This window comes from Hemicordylus capensis, chromosome 13 (genome assembly GCF_027244095.1).
Source record: "Hemicordylus capensis ecotype Gifberg chromosome 13, rHemCap1.1.pri, whole genome shotgun sequence".
Taxonomy (NCBI): Eukaryota; Metazoa; Chordata; class Lepidosauria; order Squamata; family Cordylidae; genus Hemicordylus; species Hemicordylus capensis.
The window spans coordinates 22037501-22054880 of NC_069669.1; the positions used below are offsets into that span (position 1 = coordinate 22037501).

At 48.7% G+C, this 17380-nt stretch overlaps 2 protein-coding genes and 1 non-coding gene across 8 annotated transcripts in view; all 3 read right to left on the bottom strand.

Annotated features, from left to right (window-relative positions):
• POLR3E (RNA polymerase III subunit E) overlaps positions 1–602 on the bottom strand; it is a 36623-nt gene extending 36021 nt beyond the window's left edge. The window contains exon 1 of the mRNA XM_053275859.1: positions 445–602. The gene's annotated coding sequence lies outside the window, so the exon portion shown is untranslated. The remainder of the gene's footprint in view (positions 1–444) is intronic.
• A 118-nt stretch (positions 603–720) lies between these two features.
• Positions 721–802, bottom strand: TRNAL-AAG (transfer RNA leucine (anticodon AAG)). Its single transcript has one exon. It is a non-coding gene; the product is annotated as a tRNA-Leu (tRNA).
• Positions 803–4219: 3417 nt separating this feature from the next.
• Positions 4220–17380, bottom strand: part of EEF2K (eukaryotic elongation factor 2 kinase) — a 38756-nt gene continuing 25595 nt past the window's right edge. For all 6 annotated transcript variants that reach the window (XM_053276204.1, XM_053276199.1, XM_053276205.1 and 3 more), the window contains 8 exons: positions 17297–17364; positions 16004–16081; positions 14833–14895; positions 11835–11969; positions 10532–10720; positions 9004–9128; positions 8149–8327; positions 4220–6262 (listed from right to left, as the gene is read on the bottom strand). In XM_053276204.1, the coding sequence (XP_053132179.1) occupies positions 6153–6262; positions 8149–8327; positions 9004–9128; positions 10532–10720; positions 11835–11969; positions 14833–14895; positions 16004–16081; positions 17297–17364 (947 nt within the window). In that variant the 3' untranslated portion in view covers positions 4220–6152. The remainder of the gene's footprint in view (positions 6263–8148; positions 8328–9003; positions 9129–10531; positions 10721–11834; positions 11970–14832; positions 14896–16003; positions 16082–17296; positions 17365–17380) is intronic.

A 17380-nucleotide genomic window follows, 5' to 3' on the forward strand; every position in this document is an offset into this window, starting at 1 on the left:
GAAGAGCTGAAGCCAGCCGGGGCTGAAGCCAGCCAGCTGCCGCAGCAGGAGAGCAGGGAGCGAGCCTTCCCCGCAGAGCCCAGCCCAGCCCCCGAGCAGCAGGAAGGCGCCCGCCTTGCAAAGCATGGCAACCTCCGAAGAACCTGCCCAGCTGGCGCCTACCCCCCCCCACCCCCCGCGCGCCCTTTTAAGAAGCTCCGGAGCTTCCCCTTCGCTCTTCTGACCCACAGGCTCCAGCACCCCCTACCCCCCCACCCACCCACAGGCGCCCCCCTGGAACCGCCGCCCCCTCCACGAGCTGGGTGGCTGCGCGATCTGGGACTGGCCGTGCAGCAGGGGAAGGCAGCCCCCGGCGCCCGGGCCTTGCAAGGGAAGGGAAGGCAGCAAAGGACCCGCACGGGAGCTGCAGGGCTCAGCGGGCAGCTCCCGCGCCCCTCTCCCTACCTGCTGCTGCTCCGGGAGGGGGGAGCTCGCCGTCCCCGACCTGGGCTCCTCCGAGCAGCGTGCCTGCAGGTCCGGGGCAGCGGGGGGGGGGGGTCCTTCTCAGCCAGCAGCCATGTTGCTGCTGTAACTCCGGCAGACACGTGGGGAGGCTTCGTTCCTCCTCTCTTACCCACAATGCTGCTGATGCTGCTGCTGCTTCCCGGGGATGGGGCGGCCGGCGAGGGCGGGAGGCGGCCGCCAGGTGGCGCTGCCGCTGCCAGAGGCTGCAAAACGTACTGGCAGCGGTGGGATTCGAACCCACGCCCCCGAAGAGACTGGAGCCTTAATCCAGCGCCTTAGACCGCTCGGCCACGCTACCGGCTTGCAGGCAGCTTCTCTCCGCAGCTTGCTTATCTCTGTCCGGCCATCAATTTCACCTTCCTCTTTCCTGATCTTTTGATCAATTTCATCTTCCTCCTCTCTTCAGAATGGCATGGCATTCTGCAGCTAGGGAGAAGGATGTTGGGGGAGATTTATGTATGTATATATATATATATATATATATATATATATATATATATATATATATATATATATATAATAAAATAAAAAATTCCGCACATATTTGTAGGAGGCGTTGCTAGTTGCGAAACTGAGTGCCTGGGAGCGACTCGAGGCAGACCACAGCCCGGTTCAGACATTTATGCTGTACGAGTGTACTGCAGATGTGGTTGTGTGAATGGCTGAACCTGGGTTCGTTTTAAAAGTGCAGCAGCTGGAGACAGGCCCTTCAGATGCATGGGGCACAGAGGGGAACTAGTGTATTTCTGCACCCGCTTTTAACATATATGTGAATGACTGTACACTCGTTTTGGAAGGAAAATTTAAGGAAATTCCTTATGTGGAGGGGAAATGGCTTGACTAGCAAGCCAGAGGTTGCCGGTTTAAACCCCCGCCGGTATGTTCCCTAGAGATGATGGGAAACGTCTATATTGGGCAACAGCGATATAGGAAGGTGCTGAAAGGCATCATTTCACACTGCGTGGGAGGAGGCACTGGCCAACCCCTCCTGTATTCTACCAAAAGAAGACCACAGGGCTCTGGGCGCCAGGAGTCGACAACTTTAGATCGCCTTTGCCCATGTGGCACGGATCGGTGCCATCAAAACGACGGCTCATGTTTTACTATATTGTACTTGCTATAGAAATATCTGTGCCCAATATATGTCACCTTTTAAATCAATTAATTTTTCAGGCCATGCGCAGGAGTCGTCCGCCACCCTTAGCAGGAGCACCTCCCACAGCATGGAACATGCTCACTCATTCAAGTCAAGAGTAACCTAGTCCGGCATCCTAGGCAGCTCCAGAGAGCAGAAGTCCAGCTGGCCGTGGGGCGGCTGTAGGTGCTCCCCACTCCATCCCAGCAATTGAATACCCCTCCCTCTAAAAGAGAAGCTAAATGGAACCTCCATGTTAAGGAGGAGTATATCTCGAAGTAGCCGTTGCGGCTGGGAGGTAAGAGTGGCTATTGCTGCCATACCTTAGTTGTGGACTGCCCGGCTATATTGCATGGACAGCAGTGTATGAATCAGGATCCTTGTCAAGCTTTTCATGCGTAGTGAGATGTGGGGTTGGGTACGCATACTTGGTCAAAAATATGGGGGGGGGCCTACTGGGTGAAGAGGCCCTTGAAGACATGGCCTGCCCTGTCCCTGAGCACCCTCCAGAGCTGTATTCAGACATTACATTGTGCATGCACAGAGGTGTCTGTACACATTGCCACATTGCTGTGTGAATTACTGTACCCACAATCATTTGTTGTATTTCCAGCTGATCATGGAAACGCGGGCTGAGCACACTTAGGGCGCTTGGCTCTTCAGACAAATGCCCTGCAGGTGAAGAGGATGGCTGGTAGCGCTGGAGGTGGGGTTCCTGGATCCGTTATGAGCCCTGTACACACATTCACCTGCTCTAGAGTTGAACGCTTGAACAGGGCTTGCGCACAGATCTGTACAAGTTGTGTACAGTGCTGTACACTCACCCTACAAGTGTTGAACACAACATCTGTATAGGGCTTCAGACCTTAGAGTGTATGTGCAGACCAATAATGGACACATCTTGATCTGTAAACTTGTACAAATCATTGCGTGCATGACGGCACATGTGTTCACTTCAAAAGAGCAACTGGGTAGAGGCCCCCTCAGATACTGTGCATATGTTGAACACAGCGTGTGAATAACTGTACATGTGTTCACCCCCTCAGATATTGTACGTATGTTGGCCATAACACCTGCATGGCTGAATAGATGTGCATTGTCCATGGCATGTGCAGTGACATTAACCTGGAAATAGGGCTAGCTTATGCCCAGGGTGACCAGCCAGCTCACCCACCCCTGCTAATTGCCATTTATATAGAATTCTCTTTGGCTAATATGTCGATTCCTTCAAGAAATCCAAGCAAGAGGCCATCATCACATACTGGCTCTGTTGCACCTGAATTTAGTCACACTCATTTAAATAAAATGTCAGCCACTCAACGGCTGAGTCCATATGACCAACTTTAAGTGCATTGGAGTCATTATTGCTCACCTGCCCCCGGACCGCCATCAATTCAGTGCTTGTCTGCAAAGGACAATGCTGAATGCAGGAAGGATCCCTCCATCCAATGCAGAGCCTGCCCCACATTTAGCAGACCAATGCTGAATGCACAGAGCCGCGGAGGATCATGACCCACGTTATGGATTGGCTTCACCCAACAGCCATAATGCCTCAAGAGGATGGAGCCGCTCTGGGAAGAACAGAAGGTTACAAGTTCCCTCCCTGGAAGCATCTCCAAGACAGGCTGAGAGAGACTCCTGCCTGCAACCTTGGAGATGCCGCTGCCAGTCTGTGAAGACAATACTGAGCTAGATGGACCAAGGGTCTGACTCAGTATATGGCAGCTTCCTATGTTCCAATTTTGCATGCAATCAGTATGCAAACAATCTATGCATCGAGAATGCATCCATCTAAGTTAGTCATGATGAGAGGCCCAAAGAAATTAAGGGGACCTAAGTTAGTCATGACTAGTGTGGGTGCCGCAGAGTGCGAAAACAGAAACTGTGGGTTACCCCCACGCCCAGATCACCAAGTGTGGATGCCAAGCAGCTTGTGCTGGCAATGGTTTTCAACAACAAAAATGAAAGAGGACGGATTGTTTTGGTTCATGCCTGCCCAGACAGCAAATATAGCCCAGACGCCAGGCCCACAAATGTTAGCCATCAGGGACGATCTCAGTGGATGAATGCTCATGATGATTTTTGGCAATGTCTACCCACCTAGAGACAGAAAAGGAGGTGACGACATCGTTGCACTAAAGAGCTTGCTGTGGGTCACCACCCCTTCTTTATCCCTACCCCCCAAACCATTAGGGTCAAAATTGAAGTCAACTTTGCACAGAGCAAAGGGTCAGGGTAGCAACTGAATGAACACACTTGTCCTCTCTCCATGGAGTAATCTTTGGAGGACATTCCTACCGATTTCGATTCCCATTCCTCTGACATGGATAACCATTTATAACAGATTTTGTTTTTAGAACACCATTGTCTATTTGGCCGGGACAATAAAAGCACAATGACACACAGCGCTGAAAGTATGGCACTGCTCTCTCCAGGGACGCAGACCTGTTCCAAAATCACAACGAGCATTCGTCCCCGCAGATGGCACCACCGACCACCCCAGCTGGCTCATGTCCTATTACGACCAACAAGGTCACACGGAGAGCACAAGAGTGGCTGAAATAAGATTGAAACTTAGAATAAGATTATTCTGCAGGCGTTTATTGAAATATGTACCCATCCTCGTGTTCTTGTGCTTCCAAATTTTGCACCGGACCATGTAAACCAAAACACAGGAATTCAAGCCTTGGGGGTTGGTGAGGCTTTTGCTACGAGCTCAAACACACCTGTAACGAGTTCACACATTCTGAGGACTTGCCACAAATCACCAATCTCCTCTAGCCTCTCTCACTGTAGATTATACCCCCAAAAGGCCCCAATCCAGTCGGAGGATTTCTTAAGATGAAGTACTGATAACAAGAAGCTGAGTTCTGCACTTTTAGAAAGATTAATTACCTGGGAAAACATGAGCAAGTGGAATCCACAAAAGGCAGTGATGCAAGCAAGTAAAATCTCTAGTGAAAATCTATAGTGTAGTGACTCTGACATGAGTTTAAAGGGATTCACTTCCAAGTCAGTTCACATAAGATTGCAATATTGGGAGGAATCAAAATAATGTCTATATACTTTTAATTTCCACCAGTTCATTTTATTTGCTGCAGCTGCATCAAGTCATCTCAACTTTATTCCTGCTTTCTTCTCATTAGCACTAGAAAGACAATGAAGGGGATCTTTACTGAACGACATACACACCCCTGAACTCTGATATTAGGTGAAATGGGCAGTCAACCTTTGCTTTTTATCAGTTGGTCTTAGCAATATCCCAGGTCGACTGTTAAGGCTCTTAGTCAAGAAAATCATCATTTGAAATTGCATTAACCAGGACTATATAAACCTGAAACTCTCCGATGCTGTTTTACACAGGTATTTCTCAGAACAGATCCGTGTTATTACAATCCAAAAATACAAAAGCAAAATCCCTGTTCTCGAGTTTACATCAATTGTTCATCAGGAACTGATTTAACAATCCAGAAGGCTACCTGGTACAGCCTTCTCACAGGGTTGTAATACCTCAGAATGCACATGGAATATCATTTGTTTGAAAGTTGACAACCTCCCGTCAAAATGGTATTTCCAAAGTCGGGAATGTTTACTTATTAGGGAGAAGAAAGCCTAAGCTGCTCTTCCACAAGGAACTATTGAGGGGGACTCATAGGCTACTTTCAGACAAGCGATCGCCCTGTGCACACTAAAGGGGCGCAGTCCTCTGAATGTTTGAAGGGGATCCTAAAAATCACACACTTCGGGATGTACTGGAACAGGAGAGAATCACTACTCTTTAAAAAAGTTTTTTAAAAGTTTTATCCACAGAAGGAAGATGTAATCAAGTTGAGAGGACAGCAAGCAAAAGTCCATGGGGCATAAAGCCTCCTGCCCCATAACCTGCAGGCAGCAACAGCTGCAATGTGAAGAGAGAAGCTACGTGCTTGGATGCTACCGTCAAACAGTTGCTACTTCCTAGTGCTGAGGAAGGGGGCTTCCTAATTCTTGACTGCCCTCGGGCAGAGAATTGTGGGGCTTCTCCACCTTCTTCAGGTCCTCAACCTAAGTTGAGAATCAAATCTCAACGTGAGACAAGTACACTTTTTTTGTTTTGTTTAAAAAGAGAAGACCAACCATAGAAAATCTGCATTTCATAACAGAGAGAGTGAGGCAGTGGTGAAAGATGCCTGTGTGGCAACCTTCCGTTGTGTCTAACTTAAAAATATGCACTTCAAGTGGATATCAGCTTTCCCCCCTTCCAAATGAACTAGGCCTTTCTGGTGGAGCAGTTTTGCAAAATACCCACGGTGATCGAAACAGAAGCTCTGAAATTTTGGTAGCAAAGTACACGCTGCTGCTTCTTGATCTTCTTTCAGTTGGAATAGTTAGAAAATTGCCATATGAAAAACACCAGGGAACGCCACATAAAAATACACCTTTTTTTCTTCCTCCTCCAAACAAAAACAAGAGTCTTTAAAAAACAATTATCTGCACGGATATATACACAAGAAAGCCGCTTGGTTTTCAAGTTTCACTCCTCCATCATGGCCCAGGCTTCTTCAGCTTTCTGGTAGTACTGATTAGCCAATCTGCCCTTCATGGCTTGCATAGCGACTTCCGCAGCTTCCGTGTACAGCTCACCTAGGAAAAAGAGATGGAGAATCACATGGAGAGAGCGAAGGCAGACGATTTCCTTTAGAGGACCTATAAAGCCCTAGACAGCTTAGGCCCTGGGTGTTTAAGAGAACATCTTCTTCATTATGAGCCCCACCGCCCACTGAGGTCGGCTGGAGAGATCCGTCTCCAGTTGCCGCCAGCTCGGCTGGTGGCCACACGGGGACGGGGTCTTCTCAGTTGCTGCCCCAAGACGGTGGGATGTGCTCCCGACTGAAATACGATCCTCCCCATCTCTAACCATATTTTAAAAGCACCTGAAAACCCACCTCTTCGCCCAAGCTTTTTCACCTTTTTACATTTTTAAGTTTTAATCTGTTTTTGATTTTTAAATTGCCTAAATTGTTTTAAGATTTTTGTGTATGTTTTAACTTGTTTTATGTTATTGTTAACTGCCCAGAGACAGAAGTTTGGGGCAGTGTATACATTTGACAAATACATAAATAAATTTCTTCTTGTATGGGAGCAACACAGGCTGCGAGAAACGAAGGGCTGAACTAGGCAAGACGACAGTCCCTTGGATCTCCTCTTTTCAAACGTTGCCCCTGAAAGATGCCACTTTGTCCCCGATAACTGGGAAAAGATTCACTGTTTAGCAGGGGGAGAGCAACTGGCCCTATCCGTCCCCAGCACAGCATCCCTCCAGTGGTTGTGGCTGGTATCTGCCTTATGTTTCTTTTTAGATTGTGAGCCCTTTAGGGACAGGAGACCCCCATCTTATTCTCATTTTCTATGTAAGCCACTTTTGAGAACTGTTTGGTTGAGAAGCAGAATATTCGTGATTGTCATTGCTTTTCAAGTGGGGGCCACTTGGGCAAAAACCCTTCAGTGTGAGAGCCATTCCCTGACTTTTGCACAAGGCTGCGCTTTCCCCAATGTTGAGAGGGCCACAAGGAGAGACAGGGAGGGGCGTCTTGTGGGGAAAGCTCAGGGCAGGGCTGCACTTCCCAGCACGCCACGCACGGCTTCCAAGATGGGGCAGGGGCTCAAGGGGGCTCCGTTTCCCTTCAAGGCGGCCCCCAGTACCAGGCAAAGTGCAGCACTGCACGCTGGGAACAGTCGCACCCATATGGTGTCCGGGGGACAAACAGTATTTCGCTCAGCCGAAGTTTACAGCGACCTGACCCTGGCCCCCAGGTTGACTACACTCATCTAGTTTGGCACAAATAAGAGAGGCCAGAACAAGAAAGATCCTGATCCCCTGCCAGGTGACCCGCAAAAAGCCATTTCTGGACCTCAGTTCATCCCGAAATCCTTTTCCATGACCCAGGTTCCGCTTCAGAATACGTGAAGGGCAAATTTTAAAAAAGCAAAGAGGCCAACATACTGCCCAGTTCACACCAGCGGCGGAGGTCCTGCTCCCCAGGCCTCCGCCAGCAGAGATCTGTTTGAAAGGCGCGTGGGGCGGAGACGTCTCCGCAGCTGTGTCCGAGTCCTCCCGTGGGAAGCCCGGCGGCCCTGGCGCCGCGGGAACCTTGACAGCCGGCAACAGAGAGACGTTCCCCGCGGTGCCTCCGGCCTGGCCTGGCCTCTCTCCCAGCTTTCTTCTGTGCTCTTGGCGGGTGCCTTTGCTGCACTGCCTTTTTCAATGCGTGGTTTTTATTGTGTGCATTTTGTTTCACACTTGTGGGGAGCCGCTTTGAGAGCGGTTATGCTGAAGAGCAGGGGACGAATGTGGACGCAGATGAGCCAAGATGGGAAATTGCCAAGTGGCAGAGTCACACAAAGGGGCAGCCCACACGATCAGGGGCAGGGGGCATTTTCCAAGCACATTATTGTTGCTTCTCACATCAGCCAGACAACTGGACTTCAAAACGTCCTCATGTGAAAACACACACAAGCTAGCATCGTACCTGATCTCTGCGGGTCCTTGTCCAGGCGAAACCCTCCAGCCATCAACATCTCCGCTTCCCTTGCCAGGAGCAGATAGCGAGGCTCATCTTGAGTGCCGTCGTATTCGCCGCCTTCGTCATAATCAGTCATGTTCAATGCAGCGTTGTACCAGTGGAGGGCTTCCTTCCAGTCCCGGCCTCTGAGTCATCCAACAGCAACAAGGGAAAACATGAAACACACCCAAATGGTTGTGAGAAAGTGAACAGGCTCTCACTTGAAGCTGCTTCGCGACTGGATTGTGCGCACAGCGGAGTCTGGAAACTCGATTCCCAAAAGCCTTTAAGAAAGCTCTTCCTTAAAGAAAATGTTTCTGTTTCACAAGGCATGCGTCAATAGTTCCTCAACCTTCACCCTTTCTGTTAGCCACCTAATGGTGCAGCGGGGAAATGACTTGATTAGCAAGCCAGAGGTTGCCGGATCGAACCCCCACTGGTATGTTCCCCAGATATCAGGCAGCAGCGATACAGGAAGATGCTGAAAGATGAGATGCATCATCTCATACTGTGCGGGAGGAGGCAATGGTCAACCCATTCTGTATCCTACCAAAGAAAACTACAGGGCTCTGTGGGCACCAGGAGTTGACACCGACTCAATGGCATACTTCACCTTTACTTCACCCTTTCTGTTGCAAGCCTTGGGCTCAGGGACCCCTTAGAGATTTTTAGTGTGTGCATGCACGCGTGTGTGTGTGTGCGCGCACACACACACACACACACACACACACACCCCAAACACTGGTCAATCATCCTGGAATATTAGCTAGCCATCAGTCTAGCAAAGTGATGGGCAGTTAGCATCCCTAACAACATAATTACCTGTCAGGAGCAAGGTTTAGGCCTGTGTCATATGCTCTTGCAACAAAGATCATGGAAGGCCGATCTCCAGCCTCTGCTGCTCTGTATAAATATCCAAATCCTTTGATTCTGTTTTCCTCTGTGTCCTACAGAAGCAAAAACAGGAGCTAATCACCACCGTTCCTTCAAACACCTGCTTGTAGGCAAGAGCTGACTCACGTGGAGGGATTTTTGTTTGGGGTCTGACATCTTTTGGAACTCTGTGTGTGTCATTGACCTAATGCAAAATACAGGAGGCCAAACAGGGCACCGGAAAAGGGTTCACTGCACAGGACAAACGCAGGCCTGCCACTGAGAGTCAGCAAGCTCAAGCTTCCCGATGCATTTCTGTGAAGAACACAAACCTTTGCAAATGTGTGTGTCTGTCACGTTTTTGTGGCTACACCTTAGAAAAGGTAGGATCTCTGAGGAGACCTCGTTGGGGTGCTTTGACGTCAACATACAAAATGCAGACGTGCTCAAATGATGCAGGTGCAACAAGGAGTCTGAAGGGGGACCGAATCATCTTCTTCAAATGCCCAAAGGGCTCTCACAAGGAAGAGGAGAAAGACTTGTCCTCTGCGGATCCCGAGATCTGATGGGAAGCTTCAAGTTATAGGAGGGCGGATTCCGGCTGAACATTAGGGGAATCTTCTGAGCCGTAGGATCAATGTGAGAACGGCACCAGTGGCCTAGAGGCGTGGTGGGCTCTGGTGGGGATGCTCAGGATCGAGAATGCTGCATCATGCAGCCTGCAAGTCCCTCTCACACCGAACCAGACCCTTGGTCTCCCTAGCTCAGTATTGTCTACTGACTGGCAGCAGCTCTTCAACAACCCAGACAGGCATCTTTTCCCAGTTTCCCCACGTCCTATCTCGACATGCCAGGGATTGAATGTGGGATCTTCTGAGAAGTAGCAGTAAGTTTATTGCAGTCGCAACCAGATTAACCATTAATAACAATTAATAACATTAATAAGAAAAATTCAAGAACTTTCAAAGTTTACAAAATCACAAACTGTTCAAATTACTAAGACAGTCTTTACGGAGCTTCAGCACCACGAAACAGAGCTTTGCCACATTATCTGAAATTACAGGTTTGAAACTGGTCAGCCTAATTCTCAAATAAAATTGGTCTGTGGGTCCAGGATAAATGGCTAAAATAGGAGTAATAAATCTGGTGCGAGTGTCCTTATAAAATTGGCAATAAAGAATAACATGGGTGATAAGACTCTATATCCCCCGCACCACAGGGGCAAAAGTGCTGATTGTAAGGAAGTTGTTTGAATTTACCATCAAGTACTGCCGAAGGGATGGGACCTTCTGCATGCAAAGCAGATGCTCTACCACTGAGCTATGGCCCCATCCTCTAAGGGGAACACCTTATAGCAGGCAGCACCCACGTGTAGTCACCCATCCAAATGCAAACCAAGGCGAACCCTGCTTAGCAGAAAATCAATGCTCGCGGCCACAAGGCCAGCTTAAATCCCATTGAGTGGCACGTTATTTACCTCTAGTGTGATCTCAGAAAGAATGTGATGTGGCAGCTGAGAATACATGAGTCCTAAGCCAACAATGGCCTCCAGTTCCCCGCAGTCAGCGGCATGCTCCAGGTGAAAAACAGCCGACGCTTGATCCCACTCTGAGTCTTTTTCGCAGAAACGGCCAGCTTCATGGTAGCGAACCATGGCCAAGTGGACCTAAGAGAGAGAGAGAGAGAGAGAGAGAGAGAAAGAAGACAGGAAAGTGATTAAATGAAGATCCATCCAATGGAACATAAGAACCTGTAATGTATATCCCGAGAGTAGATTCACAAGATCATTTTAATACTGTCGGGAAGAACATCATTTATTTCTCACTGTTTCATCCCGTGGCAACAGCCATGTAGGGATGGCATCCACATGAGCAATATCCCATATCCAATCACTATGCATTAGAACATCTCCAGGGATGAGACTGCAAAAGGCATGTTGACTGAGAACACAGACACGCACCCCACCATTTTCACAAGTGTGGATGAGTGAGAAGGACCAAACCTGGACCCCAAAAATCTAGTTCAGTGACGGGGAATGAACTGAAATCAGAATTCCCTGCCTGAGGGAAACGGATCCTTCAGGGCCCCACACTTATGGGTTTCATACAAACTCTTCAGACTCGCTTGTTCAGGCTAGCTTTTAACTAAGTTTTACTGGAATTGTCAATTTTATGATATTTCATTCCACTGTCTTTTCTTTCTGCATTTTCTTGCTTATAGAATGTGTTCCATGTTTTATTTCATTGTAAATCACTTTTTATAGATGTGTTTTAGAAAAGCATACATACATATGAAGCTGCCATATACTGAGTCAGACGATGGATCCACCTAGCTCAGTATTGTCTACACTGACTGGCAGCAGCTTCTCCAAAGTTTCAGGCAGGGGTCCCACCCAGCCCTACCTGGAGATGCTGCCAGGGATTGAACCTGGGAGCTTCTGCATGCAAAGCAGATGCTTTGCTACTGAGCTACGGACCCCATTCAAGCAGCATATTAATGTTCTAAAGAAATGGCTTTACATTGTTTTAATTATTTTATTTGGTTTTGTGTGTTTTTATACTGATGTGATCCGCCTAGAGCCGTTTGGGTTTGGACAGTACAGAAATAAATACATAGGTATTTCTGCCCCTTGGACCAGTCCTGTTTTGTTTACTGAAAGATACAGGCATTTCATCTGAAATCACTCATTTCTTTCTGCAGGGCGAGCCAATCGGCTTGGATGGTCCCGGGGCAGGGGCAGGGGGAGGCCTGCTGGGTGCAAGAGACGGTGGTGATCAAACCTTCCCAAGGATGGACTTTCCAATTTTCTTCTCAAGCTCCAAAGCATTGAGCCTCTGAACTTCCACCGCAACACAGGACGGTCTGTGAATGTGCACTCTGGCTGCGTTGTAGAGATTCCATCTCTCCACACTGACCTAGAACAGGGCGAACACATCGTGACTCGAGTCCGGAATGGAGAGAAGGAAAGGAAAGCAAAAGAAAAGCATGCCGTCCTGCCGACAGACATCACCATCCAGAACGGAAAGATCCCAGTCAAGCTATAGTATTGTCAACCACCCACCCGCCCGCCCAGCTTCCCTTTATTGCAATAAGCAAATACTTGCACTGATGCACAATGAAAAAGGGAAAGGGAAAAAGGGAAAGAGAAAAAGGGAAAGGGAAGGGGAAAAGGAAAGGGAAAGGGGGAAAGGAAAGGGAAAGGGGAAAGGGAAGAGGAGCATGCAACTAGGGAAGAATCAAGCCCTTCACTCTCACAACCAGAATTTCCTGTCGCCTTAGGGCAGACTAGCCCCTGCCCCCCAACCACTTCCCAGAAACTCCTAGATGAGTGGACCAGAATTAGTGTCCCTGGAAAAGGCAGCCCCGTGCCAACACCTTTCCAGCAACAGAGAAGCTGCCCAAATAGTCAGTGCTAGGCCCACATGAACTTATAAGATGGCAAGGTCTCATCTGGAGTGAAACGTCCTGCTCTGGGTACTGCAAAGGACTGAGTGCGGAATAGAGGAAGCTGCCTTATACAGAGTCAGTCCGTTGGTCCATCTAGCTCAGTACTGTCTACACTGACTGGCAATGGCTCTCCAGGGTTTCAAGGGGTTTTTCCCCCAGCCCCGTCTGAAGTTGCTGCCAGGGAGTGAATCTGGGCTGGGACCTTCTGCATGCAAGCAGATACTCTACCACTGAGCTGCATCCCCGAACCCCGAGGGGCAATTCCTTCCAGCATTCACATGTAGCCCTCCGTCCAGATGCAAAGCATTTGAAATTCCAAAACACAGCTGTTTGCTCAGGCTTTTCGTTCTCAAGTTTTGACGTTGGCATTCTAAAGTTAGTTTTATCTGTATTTTAAAACTGTTTTAATTGGTTTGATGTTTTAATTGCGGTTTGTGTTGAAAATGGTAAACCGCCCCGAGATGTATATACGGGGCGGTATAAATAGGTGCTAAATGAATAATATAAAAACAAGCCTGCAGGAGCTCTTCCCAACCCCTAAGGGGAATATCTTACTGTGTTCAAACATGTAGTCTCCCATCTAAATGCAAACCAGGGCAGACCCTGCTTAGCCAAAGGAGCACATCCATGCTCGCTAGCAAGACCAGCTCTCCTCCCCTGCAGTCAACGTGGTTCCACCTGGTGGGGCAGGGGGAAAGGAGGCCATAGCACCAGCACACCTCCCTGGTTAGGATTCTCGGCAAGTTCAACACCATGATTTCATCACAGAGCAGGTCTCAGCTGCCGACTCGGAAAGCCAGGGAAGTGACAGGGCATCTCTTCCCAAGACAGGATGCAGCTCCCTTTATGACTTGCAATGCAGGCCATCGTGACCATCGTGCCTTTAAATGGAGGACCTTCACATATAATAGCCTAAAGCCACCACAGCTAAGCCAACTCACCACTTCCACGCCTGAACAATTTAAGCACATGCTTAAATAAAATGGGCGAGAGGAGTCTCAGTGCAGTTACATGCTTGACCCTTGGCATGGACAAGGGCCTTAAAGAACAGTATTGGAGGACAATTAAAACCATCTCTAACCACACGCTGCAGGGACCAGGCAAAGACAAGCCGGATAAATGCATGTGATTCTCTTTGCAGGCCTTGCCTAGTCTCAAGCGGCAACCTGGCAGTAACATTTATTAATATAATTCCAGGGAACATAGGAAGCTGCCACATACTGAGTCAGGCCATTGGTACAGCTAGTTTAATATTGCCTACACTGACTGGCAGCGGCTCTCCAAGGTCTCGGGCAGGAGACTCTCCCAACCCTACCTGGAGATGCTGCCAGGGAGGGAATCTGGGACCTTCTGCATGCAAAGCAGATGCTCTTCCACTAAGCCAAGGCCCCATCCCCTAAGGGGAAGATCTTGCAGTGCTCAGATGTAGTCTCCCATCCAAATGCAAACCAAGGCAGACTCTGCTTAGCAAAGAGGACAATTCATGCTCATTATGGTATATAAATATTTGTCGTATCTGTATACTACAAGACCAGCTTTCCCCTCTGGCTATATCAGTAGATGGGGACTTCCAGGCTAGAATAATTTGCCTTGCCAGTATCTATCATCAGTTATTTAAGATTGTTTACAATTCCCTTGACACCTATAGAAAATATGAATCTGTGGTAGAAATACTGTTTTGAGGCCAAGATGCAAAAGCTAGTTTGCTGGTATAAAGCATCTTGATGATACAGAAGTCTGCAGTCAATGAACACTTGGAGAATCTGCGTGTTCACCTTCTTCCTAGTTCAGAATTTAGTGCTTGTTTTCTTACGTCAAAAATCGCAAATAAAGATGAATGAATGTCTGGGAAAAGTTACATTTCAAACACGACAAATATGGAAGCCCACACTTTTGCTTTACGGGCAGAAAGAGAAGCAGTTCTGAGACATTTCTGTGATCACTGAGATCTGGTGGTGTGTTTTTTAAACAGAGAAAGCTACCTACACAGACAGACAGACAAAAGCAGAAGAGACTGAAAAGCTAGTAGTCGAGAGAAAAGAGAGCCAGAATCGAGCTGTAAGTGAGCAGGTCATGCAGAATCACCAGTTTGCTCCGAGGACTGGTTTTAGTGGCCACAAAGGGTTTATTTACAACAGTAGTACTCTAATTGGAAAAAATGAGAAGAATTAGAAAAGTTGAGGAAAATAGATGGAAGTCATGTCAAAAGTGAGCAACTCAAAGAAAAAGAAACATTAACTGCTTGTAAAAGGATGTGAGCAATACAGATGGAATTTAAGGAGCAAACCAGAACGGCCAACAATTGTCTGCAGAAATTCCAGCTCTATTTACCCTTGCTGAGCTGCCCAGACTGTCTTCATCTGATTCGTGTCTTCGGTTGTCATTGGAATGGCCCTACATTAAAAAAAAAAAGTGCACAATTTAGCTATCCTTTGCTGGACCAATGGAACGCTGTGTGTCTTGCTCCCAAACATTTATTTTGCTAAAGCACTGACAGACTTGTGAACAGAAATGTGTTTCTTCCACTGTGGCGCAAGACTAGTATTTCAGATGACAAAAGCAGGGGAAATGTGAAGAGATTAGTTCTCATGCACAGAGCTGCAAGCTGTCACTTGCCTGCTCACCTAGGGGGATCAGAATTTGCTTCCAGTAGCACAGAGACGAGAGTCTGCCCCTCTTTGCCCCGTGAGCAATGCTACGGTGCTGCTCCCGCTCTCGGCCAGAGAGCTGTGTTGCCATTCTCCTGCTCCCTCTCCCGGTTTCTTTCCTGACCTTGGCATGAAATGAGATGGGCACCTGTCACTGCAGAGTCCTTCTGGTCAGGGCAGGCATGGCCCGACACCACCGTGTCCTTCCTTCTAAGGCCCCGGGGCAGCTCCCATCAATTCTACTTGCGGCTGCCTGACTAATGGTTGACTGAGCCTGTGCTAAACGTTGGCCAAGGCTGAATACTCTGCCCAGGATTCCCCCGGCTCCACGTGGATGGAGGTGACCGTGCCCCCCACGCACGGCAGCACTTTGCCCGGCACCGAATGGCTCCTTGAAGGGAAATGGAGCCCTCTTGAACCCCTGCACCCTCTCGGAAGGCACGCACAGAACGCGGGGAAGCGTTGCCCTTCGCAGGGCGTTCCTCCTCGGGCTCAGAAGAGTGGGCTCCTCCATCTCTCTCAAAGGGCTCTCCCCACACTGAGAAAGGGGCAGGACTGTGTGGAGGTCCGCACAGTGGGAAATGGCTCTCCCGCCGAAGACTGGTTTTGCCCCAAGGGGCCCCTGCCCGCTTGAAAAAGAGCAAAGAGCCCTGCACAACACTGCGGAGGCTGCCAGGCAGGCTGTCGCTCTCTGCGCGAGAGAGAAACTGGGAGACGAGGCGGTGGTTATTCTCTACTCCTTCCGCTCACGATTCAGAGGAAGAGGGTTTAAAACAAACGGCAAACTCGACGCATGCATTGCAAGAGGACAAAACTGGGGAAGGCCTTCTTAAGTCTGGAATAAAAGGGCTCACCCTTTCTCGGTGATCCCCATCTTCCAGTTCACTCCTCTTTTCACTGGGGTAGCCACTGTCCCCTCCATTTTCAGAGTCCTAGAGGAAAGAAAGGGGAGAAAAGACACAACTTTCCTTTACCTCTCCATTTGCAGAAGAGGCGTTGCTATGTCTGTTTTACAGACAAACCATATATCCTCCCGGGACAGTTACATCACACCCTGGCACTCTGGTTTTTCCAACCCTCCCACAATTATAGGCCTGGGTTTGGGCCACAAAAATGGCCCAACAATGGGAGTTGTAGTCCAACAGCATCTGGGGACCCAAGTTCAAGAACCTTTAGGTCAAAGGGTTCAGCCTCCTGGAAGAGAACCTTAGGGTCGAAGCTCAACAGGATGGCACAAGTTCTGGGTGTTTCAATGCAGAACTGGTCTAATCACAGAGAAAGGGTGGTGTGACTAGGACAAAATCCTAATATGACACATATATATATATACTACTTTTCAACAAAAGTTCCCAAAGCGGTTTACATAGATATAAATAAAAATGGCTGCCTGTCCCCAAAGGGCTCATGGTCTAAAAAAAGGAACATAAGGTATACACCAGCAACAGCCACTGGAGGGATGCTGTGCTGGGGATGGAGAGGACCAGTTGGTCCCCCCCCCCCGCTAAATATGAACAGAATCATCACTTTTAAAAGATGTTTCTTTGCTCAGTTTAGCAGGAGCATTTGGCCAGAAGGGCTTTTGGAACACAAGCCACAAGGAAGACGATGGTCCTACACTCCTCACCAGGATGCCACCAGGAAAGAGAGGTTTTCCTCTCTATCTTGCAATATTAGAACCTGGGGTCACCCACTGAAATGAAACACTGGGAGATTCAAGACAGACAGACAGGAGGTGCTTCTTTACACAACGTTAAACTATGGAATTTGCTGGTGGCGGATGTGGTAATGGCCACCAATCTAGATGTTTTTTAAAAGGTTAGACAAACTCATGGAGGACAGGACTATCCGTGGCAAGCCCCTGAACACCAGCAGCTAGCGGGCACCAAGGGAGTGGGCTGATGCCTCTTTCCCCTGCTTGTGGGCTTCCGGAGTACACTGGGTTGGGTTGGTGTGTGACGTAGGATGCTGGACGGGACGGGCCGTGGCCTGAACATCAGCCAACGGTTCTGATGCTCCAACCCTGCTCTCCTCTTTCTTGGAGACTTGGGCAGTTTGGGGTTTCACTCACACACACACACACACACACACACACACACACACACAGCTGCTGCCACCACATCGAGTTAGAACCTTCGCGAAGCACTTACCCTTTGGTTGTCGAGGCCCTCGTGATCTTTGTGGACCAAGTTGTCCACTTCATTGAACACAGGCCAGTCTAGGAGAAAATGGGC